Below are 8,183 nucleotides of genomic sequence, written 5' to 3'. Positions count from 1 at the left end.
GCTGGTCGTTGTTCAGGGAGGTAAGCTGGACCGAATATAAACCGTCTCTCTGGCAAACCTGATATCAAGAGTTCTTCTATGTTTGGATTGTTATGCTTGATATTTGGTCTAGCAGCAGAACTCAAACAAACAAACTCTTTTTGTAAAAATATAGACCGAAGGGTTTAACTTATAATGTTGAAAATAATAAAATTAAATGCAACATTAAAAAATGTATTGTTCATTGTTTAAATCTGAAAAATTCACTTCGTACTAGAATCACTAGATTCTGCTTGTATCATTTTTGACCTCATTTAAACTTTTCTCATACAGAAACCAAAGCTGTCTCCAAAGATTAACCCAGATTCTCAGGTGGGTCAGGTTATTTGAGAGTAGGGGAGAGAGAAAAACAGACGTGGAAAAAGTCATTATGTTGAAAAATGTGTTGCTGAACAGAAAATAAACTCTGTCAAAGATTGCAGAGGTCTAACGTTCATATTTTACGAGCAATTTAAGATAATTTATGAAAGAAGTAATAACTTATAAACAGATATCTCCATCACAGTATTACTTATGGACATGCAAATAAATGTAATGAGGAGTATGCTTCCAACACCACCCTGTTCTCTGATCTCCAGACACCCAGGTGGGCTATGTGTTTGGGGGGAGCTGTGTGCTGCCTTGCCGCTTCCAGCCAAACAGGGATACGGTCCTCCACTGGGTCAAGATGAATGGGAAGAACGTTCAGGTCCTCTCCTACTACGATGACCAGGACCAACTGGGATACCAGGACCCTCTCTACAAGGGAAGGACCTCCCTGTTCAATGACCAGATCTCAGGGGGCAACGCATCCCTTCGTCTGTCCAGGGTGAACCTCCAGGACCAGGGCAGGTACCTGTGTTACGCCAGCACTTAACAGAACAGCCAGGAGGCCTTCGTCACCGTGACAGTGAGAGGTGAGCTCAAGTCCTGATGAAAATAATAATTATAATGCAACCCAATGACAGGTAGTTCGAGCCATTAAACGCATTATGTTCATGTTTTAGCAAAAATAATTGTGATCTCTGCATAGTATTTAGCTTATATCAGCTGTAAGTTGATGCAGAAAGTTGTCTAGTTACGTTTTGTCATTTTTCTGACAAAACGTAACTAGAGGCGTGCCTCAGGTGTTGCCGCAGGAGCTGCAACCCACCTTATCTCAATTCCATTCAGGCTCCTCCACACTTATTTAAGATGGCTGCCAGGCCATCTCACTCTCTCTGATCCTACCCAGACGGCAGGGCTTTTGGCTTCTTTAGATGGATCTGATATACTACACTACATTACTCACACACAACCATACACTGCAGTCACTACTGATAATACTGATACATACTGGTACATTGTTTATCTTTATCTCTTTATAGAGGTTATTGGTTCTAAATAAATATACTTCAGTTAAACTCCCTGCGTGGTCTCCCCTTTTTGTCATGAACTACAAGGTAGTTCATGACAAGAGGCATGAAGAAGGAATAACATGACAGCCCTCAACAGAGCTCTGGTCCACGCAGCCGTGTTTCTTATGGTGGAGGTCCTCATTCAGGGAAGTAAGCTTGACAAATAGCTGGTGTCACCTTGTTGTTGAAAGTGTGTCAACACACACTTATTGCTGCTCTTTTATTTTACAGTATAGCCTTCCGTAAAACAGAGTTGATTAGTTTAAGAGACATTTAATACATTGAAGATTGTTTGACATGCCTTTACGTAAAACCATTATTACGTTGACCCATTTAAATACACCTGATGGGAATGTGGCATGACGAGATAAATCCTCCAATTTGAGAGACAACCTCTAAACAACCAGGCATGACGTCACTGCAGTCCACCTGCACAGGTGAGGTAGGACGGGCACCCCAACATATTTCTCGCTCCTTGCCTCCTCCTCCTCCTCCTCCCCATGAAGGGAATGTGGCTCGGGTCATATGTTCATTCCACTCTCTGGTTGAGCTGCTCTGCAGCCGACTGAGAGGCTTAAGAGTCAGAAAGGATCAACAAGATGAGAGAACTCAACAGAGTTCTGGTCCACACGGCCGTGTTTCTTATGGTGGAGGTCCTCGTTCAGGGAGGTAAGCTTGACTAAATGTATGAACTATTTTGGAGAACGTTTCATTTCTTCTGATAATTTTAAAATCTAGGGGTAGAACCAAAACCCTTTCATCTTCTCCTAAAATCAATCCTGTGTTTATGCCGGTCTCTGCCAACCACTTAGACTGCGTTCCACTCTGCTCCCAACGCAGGTAGAGATATGTTTGTGACGTCAAAGTGTCTTTAGTATACTCTTCAACGTCCCGACTAAGGGACACTGGTGGCGATGTGTGTGAACGTGCGGGGCTCTGTCTGAGCAGCGGTTGATGTCCATGACCGAGAGAGGGCTAAGCTCCTCAGACACTAACGCCGCGTTGTGTGCCACATTTCATGACATCGCTCATTATAACGCTCAAACACAACGACGGTAGACTAAAAAGTCTTACAAAGTTCCTTGAGTCGTAACCATGGGGATGACACACCCCTCCTTTGGTTGGCAAATTGGTTGGCAGAGGCTTGCAAAACACAGCCTTTTCTCTAATGGTGATGAAATAGAATAGATAACTATGTTGAATATCATATACGACATATTGCAGCTTTGAAACAACAAAAATAATTGAGGATGATTTTGGGTTCACTACCTCTTTTAGCAACAACAGATCACGGAAACAGGGTACAATATAATAGTTTTGCAGTACATTCTATGTTATATTACTACAAGATACTGCAGTTCATATTTTTGAGCTGTAGTCATACAGAAACCATTTGAAAATTCCAGCAGAAGATGAACCTGCCTGATTACATTCACTGGCAGTCAAGCATTGTTTGCAAGTCAAGCAAGTAAGTCATTTGTTAATTAGGTGTACAGTTCTGAGATAGAAGCGAAAGTGGTTTGGTGCAAGCGGAAGTTTGGTATATACTGTTCATCACATTGTTCACATGCAGTGCCTTATGCAGTGCTATCACTATGACAATACGCTAAGGCAGTGGCTCTGCTGGGACACGCCCGATCCTGTATTTTACGCCTGTGGGTATCTTTCCAACATTTTACACAATCACCAGAAATGCTTAGCTCTATTACTTGAAACTTTGAGGTTACACCTTTTCCTCACAGTTACAAATGCCTTTTCCAAAGAGTGAATAAGAACTGTGTGCTGTTCTAACATCCAACCACGGTTGTATCCTCTGATCTCCAGACACCCAGGTGGGCTGTGTGTTTGGGGGGAGCTGTGTGCTGCCTTGCCGCTTCCGGCCAAACAGTATTGAGACCCTCCACTGGGTCAAGAAGAATGGGAATAATGTTCAGGTTCACTCCTACTACGATGACCAGGACCAACTGGAACACCAGAACCTTCTCTACAAGGGAAGGACCTCCCTGTTCCATGACCAGATCTCAGGGGGCAACGCATCCCTTCGTCTGGCCAGGGTGAACCTCCAGGACCAGGGCAGGTACCAGTGTTACGCCAGCACTTCACAGAACAGCCAGGAGACCTTCATCATCCTGATGGCAAGAGGTGAGCTCAAGTCCTGATGTCATATCCTATTTTAAACAATTATTTTTATAATGCAACCCACTGACGGGTAGTTTGAGCCCAATTATGTTCAGGTTTTCGCAAAAATAAATGTGACCATTGCATAGGATTTAACCAATGTCAAAACAAGTCAATGCAGAAAGTTGTGTTGTTGCGCAGTTATGTAATTTTTCTATGCATCTAAAGCAAATGTGTAGTTGGCTATATATTTTCATAAAGTACAGTTACAAAGATAAATAACTCAGTTAAGGGTCCACTTACACCTCACAAGCTTTACTTTTCAAATATTCCCATACAATCTGAGACCTGTGTTTTCTTCAACCACAAAATAAAATTGCAACGTTCCCATGTCAGTTGTGTGTGTATTTAGGTATATTTTCTGATGTAACGTTCCTGGTTTGGTTAGCAATAATACCTAACTACGCCATTGATATCAGTAGCAATGCAACTGTAGGAAACCAAATGAGGCATGGTTACTATTAGTTTCTAGTTTTAATTTGGTGCCATGTCGTTGCAGCTCCTGATCCAGCAGCTGTTGCTAGCGTGGACATTGTGCTAGTGAACAACACTGTTACCTGTAAGTCTGGAGGAATCTACCCAAGACCACAGCTCACCTGGTCCGTCAGTCCTCGCCCGGCTACCATCCTAAAGAACACAACTGAGGTCCATATCGATGACAAGGGACTCTATGACATCAGCGGCTCCTTAAGGACTGTTAACAATGACACAGAGTCGACCTACAGCTGCTCAGTCCAAAATGAACACAGTGCAAGGAAAGCCACGATCAGGTTACACCGTAAGTCTTTGAATATCAGAAGGGCAACGGTTAGTAATAAAGTGTTGAATTTCGATGGCGGCAACCTGAAGGTGCCTTTCATGTCAGTGGCTGACATAAGAGAGTACTGCTTCAGATGTGTGTTGTGAAAATATTGCGGTCTGCAACATCTACTCCATGGCAGATTAGTCAGACCATTGACATTATTGGTCAGGGATTTGCATTCTCCATTGGTGAAATTAGGGAAAATTGTGTCATGGTCCAATTTCTCTGCAGATTTCATAACAATATCATCTGTCTGTCTGTCTGTCCACTCGTGTGTCTGTCTTCGTCAGCTCCAATGCAAAGTGCTCCCGGGATTGAGGTGTTACTCCCTTGTAACGCCTCGGGGCTCTATGACATCACCTGGACCTTCAACCACGACCAGACCATCCTCAGAAGACAAGCAGGACAAGAGAAGGTGGTGGAACCAGAGTGGCAGCAGCATGTAAGAGACCTGTCTGAATCAGGCAGCCTCCTGCTGAATGTGACCTCATCAGCCCAGAGTGAAGGGACGTACAGGTGCACTCTCAGGTACGCAGACGAAGAAGACGTAACCCACATTGAACTAAAGATCATTGAACTGAAGATACTGGAGGACCCTATTGCAGGTAGGCTCTTGGTGAAAATACAAAAGCAATCTGTGTGGTAATTAAACCATCCATGGTGTGAAAGGGACATCAGGCTTGCAATTGTTTGATGTCAATGTACATTGTCTTTTTTGTTTTTTACAATTTTCACTAAAGGCCGATAACTAAAGTCACTTTATAAATTGGTTGGTAATTAACATGGAGCTACTTGAATGTTGTTGCACCTCTTGCTGATATTTGTTATTATTAAACTAGTATTAATTATGAAAATAATTATAAAGAATCCAATTATTATTTTGGAGGAAATAATGAACTTCTCTTTCTCTGTTTCAGAGGGATCCAATAGAACACATTGGATCCCATTAGGAGTCTTCCTTGCAGTTTTACTTTCAGCTATTGTCATCAGCATCATCATCTGGTAAATATTAATGTACAAATTTGATTAACTGTGATTATGTCAAGAAAGTTGGTGAGGTTATTTCTGGGCCATTTATTTGTGATGTGGGACTGATGTGTGGTTTTACAAATATGATTGAGATGAAGCCATTACTAATATAACTCTCTTTAATCTTAGGAGAAAACAAACTAAAAGTAAGCAACGAAAGCCCTCAATCCGGAACTTCGACCATCATATAACACCCGTCTGCATCTCCTGAAGTGTGCAATGCTTCCCCAGAGACTATCTGGTCAGATTGAACCCAGGTCCTTCTTGTGAGGGAGCACGGCTGGACAAGGCTGATGAAGTTGTCTGAGTTAAGGGTTAAACCTCCTGACTTTATCACCATACCCTCAGACATAGCAGGGTTTGACTCGTCATATGTTTATCTATTTAGTCATTAAGAAGAGTTAAGTAGGGCCGGCCTATTGAACTGCTGGCCCAAATTATTAGCAGAACGTAAACAATCAAAATGCATTTTTCCCCGAAAAAGCTTTTTCTTAGCAAGGATGAGAGCTGCTTCAATTTAGTCCAAAAGGAAACCGTTGTATCGACCAAGCAGCTACATGTTTTTGCTTGTAGTAGTCTAACTGTATCTTCTCTATAACTGTCTTGGATCATCTGCCTATGTCCCCAGCTGATGGAGAAGGGACATCTGCTCTCCCATCTTCACCTCTCCTCACTCCGGAGCTTGTACGTTCATCCAATTATTGGTGGTCTCTTTGTATTTGCTAATACACTGCTATGTCGTCATTGTGTATATATTATCTTATATCTTATTATATATATATATATATATATATATATCTCATACATATTGTTGAATGTTAGTTACATCTTGTATTAAATTAATGTATTAGGCAAATTATATACAGTGTATTTGTACAGTGCTACTTTATATGCCAAAGGACTTAATGCAGATGTTTAACAATATTGTTGACCTGTATGTTTGTATACAGCCTGCAGATCAAGCAACATCCAGCACCACATCTAGGCCTCCAGATCCCTCTAGTGAAAAACAACCTGTAGGTCTAGTAACATTCAGCAGTACAGCTCCCTCCAGTGAAAAACAGCCTGCAGATCTACCAACATCCATCACTCCTGCTACCTCCAGTGAAAAACAGCCTGCAGATCTACCAACATCCATCACTCCAGCTACCTCCAGTGAAACACAGCCTGCAACTCTACCAACATCCAGCACTCCAGCTATCTCCAGTGAATCACAGCCTGCATGTCTAGCAACATCCAGCACTCCAGATACCTCTATTGAAACACAGCCTGCAGCAGGTGAGTGTTGTTCATTGTAGGGGAGAGCCGGGTCGATTGAAATACGGGACGATTGAAACACAGCGATTTCCTCGAAAACCACGCAAGGCGTTCACGTCAAATTTCATCACTACGTGCAATGTCAGAGTTTTGAAGTTTAGAGGCGAAGAAGTGTCAGTAGTCGCTGTCGGGACGATTTAAACACTTGTCTCAAACGTCCCGCACACCACCATGCGTAATTGCGCGCACATTGCGTGATCAATACCTGTATAAATCACAGAATTAATAAATGTTTTGCAATGAATAACAACTGCTTTGAATTAATAACATATTTTGAATGAACAAAACGTGTTTATCACATGCATCAACAGATTATTACCAAGAGAGAAAAATGCAGATTTTTGTCATCCTTATGATCCCACTATTTTCATTTACATTGAGATTTGTAACAAGTCGTGAAACTTAAATTCATCTTTAAGGCTATGAATGGATGAATTGTAACATGCGTCCATTATCTTAATGTACCGTCTGTGGCATTGGACTTCTACACAGATTTAAAACAAAAGCATCTCCAACGGAATACACCTATTGTTATTTATTAATACTGTTAATTTTATTTGTATTATGACATTGTAATCAACCATTTTCAAATACTTTTTGAAAAACGATGTATTGTATATATATGTATATAGTCAGCTACATGTAAATTATGGTTTTCCATTTTTCTTTTGTTTGATGCAATCACTCAAACACTGCATCTGGTGCTGTGCATTTAAACTATTATTTTAATTGTGACGCCCAAATCAAATAAATGAATACATTCAAATAAATTCCTCTTTTGCCCTTCATGTCTCACCTCCCTGCTGTTTGCGTGTTATATTCCTCTGATGTCATTTGTGTTTAAGTTATATTTTCCACCTGATCAATCCATCAAATCTGAATGACACATTTACATATATTAAGCCCATAAATTGCAGAGAATTCTAATATTAGACTTAACCCATTATTATTAACAAGACTTACGGATTTGACTATAATATTTAATAATAAATAATATAGTAAAAGTTTTTTTACATTTTTTTAAAATGTCCCTTTACACTCAACCAAACCTCAGATCTATGATATTATATGTTTTGAATTCAATATAACAAACCCCGAGGGCAACCAGACTGCAGCGCAGATACCGGGAGAGTAGCCTTGCTTTCCTCACAGAAACATGGCTGAATAATCTCACCCTGGATTCGCATGTGATACTGGATGGTTTTAAACTCGTGAGAGCGGACAGGGGGCAAAGGAGAGTGGTAGGAAGAAAGGGGGGGGAGACTGGCGATGTATGTAAATAACGGATGGTGTAACCCACATCACATCAGTATTAAGGAGCAACGTTGCACCCCGGACATAGAAGTACTTGCGGTCAGCATCCCTCCTTTTTATCTCCCTAGAGAATTTTCACATGTCATTGCCATTACCGTGTACATCCCCCCCGTCTGCTGATGCTGCCT

The 8,183-nt window shown here is 41.3% G+C and overlaps 1 protein-coding gene across 1 annotated transcript; it reads left to right on the top strand.

Annotated features, from left to right (window-relative positions):
- The first annotated feature begins 1,967 nt into the window (after nt 1–1,967).
- Nucleotides 1,968–7,442, top strand: LOC307088765 (uncharacterized protein). Its single transcript, XM_079754751.1, has 8 exons — nt 1,968–2,084; nt 3,240–3,557; nt 4,093–4,371; nt 4,686–5,000; nt 5,313–5,397; nt 5,554–5,570; nt 6,053–6,108; nt 6,375–7,442. Exons 1-8 carry the CDS (start codon nt 2,015–2,017, stop codon nt 6,720–6,722), a joined length of 1,488 nt encoding a protein of 495 aa, XP_079610877.1. The 5' UTR covers nt 1,968–2,014; the 3' UTR covers nt 6,723–7,442.
- The last annotated feature ends 741 nt before the right edge of the window (nt 7,443–8,183 follow it).

Source organism: Pollachius pollachius (genome assembly GCF_949987615.1).
Source record: "Pollachius pollachius genome assembly, chromosome: 17".
Lineage (NCBI taxonomy): Eukaryota > Metazoa > Chordata > Actinopteri > Gadiformes > Gadidae > Pollachius > Pollachius pollachius.
The sequence above is the reverse complement of the archived record's forward strand: the minus strand, read 5'-3'. Positions and strand labels throughout refer to the sequence as shown.

Excerpts from the sequence above, each read along its gene's own strand:
- LOC307088765 (XM_079754751.1), top strand. The coding sequence starts at position 2,015 with ATGAGAGAACTCAACAGAGTTCTGGTCCACACGGCCGTGTTTCTTATG. Across the intron at positions 2,085-3,239 it reads GGAGGTCCTCGTTCAGGGAG|ACACCCAGGTGGGCTGTGTG; the intron begins GTAAGCTTGACT and ends TCTGATCTCCAG. Across the intron at positions 6,109-6,374 it reads CTCTCCTCACTCCGGAGCTT|CCTGCAGATCAAGCAACATC; the intron begins GTACGTTCATCC and ends GTTTGTATACAG.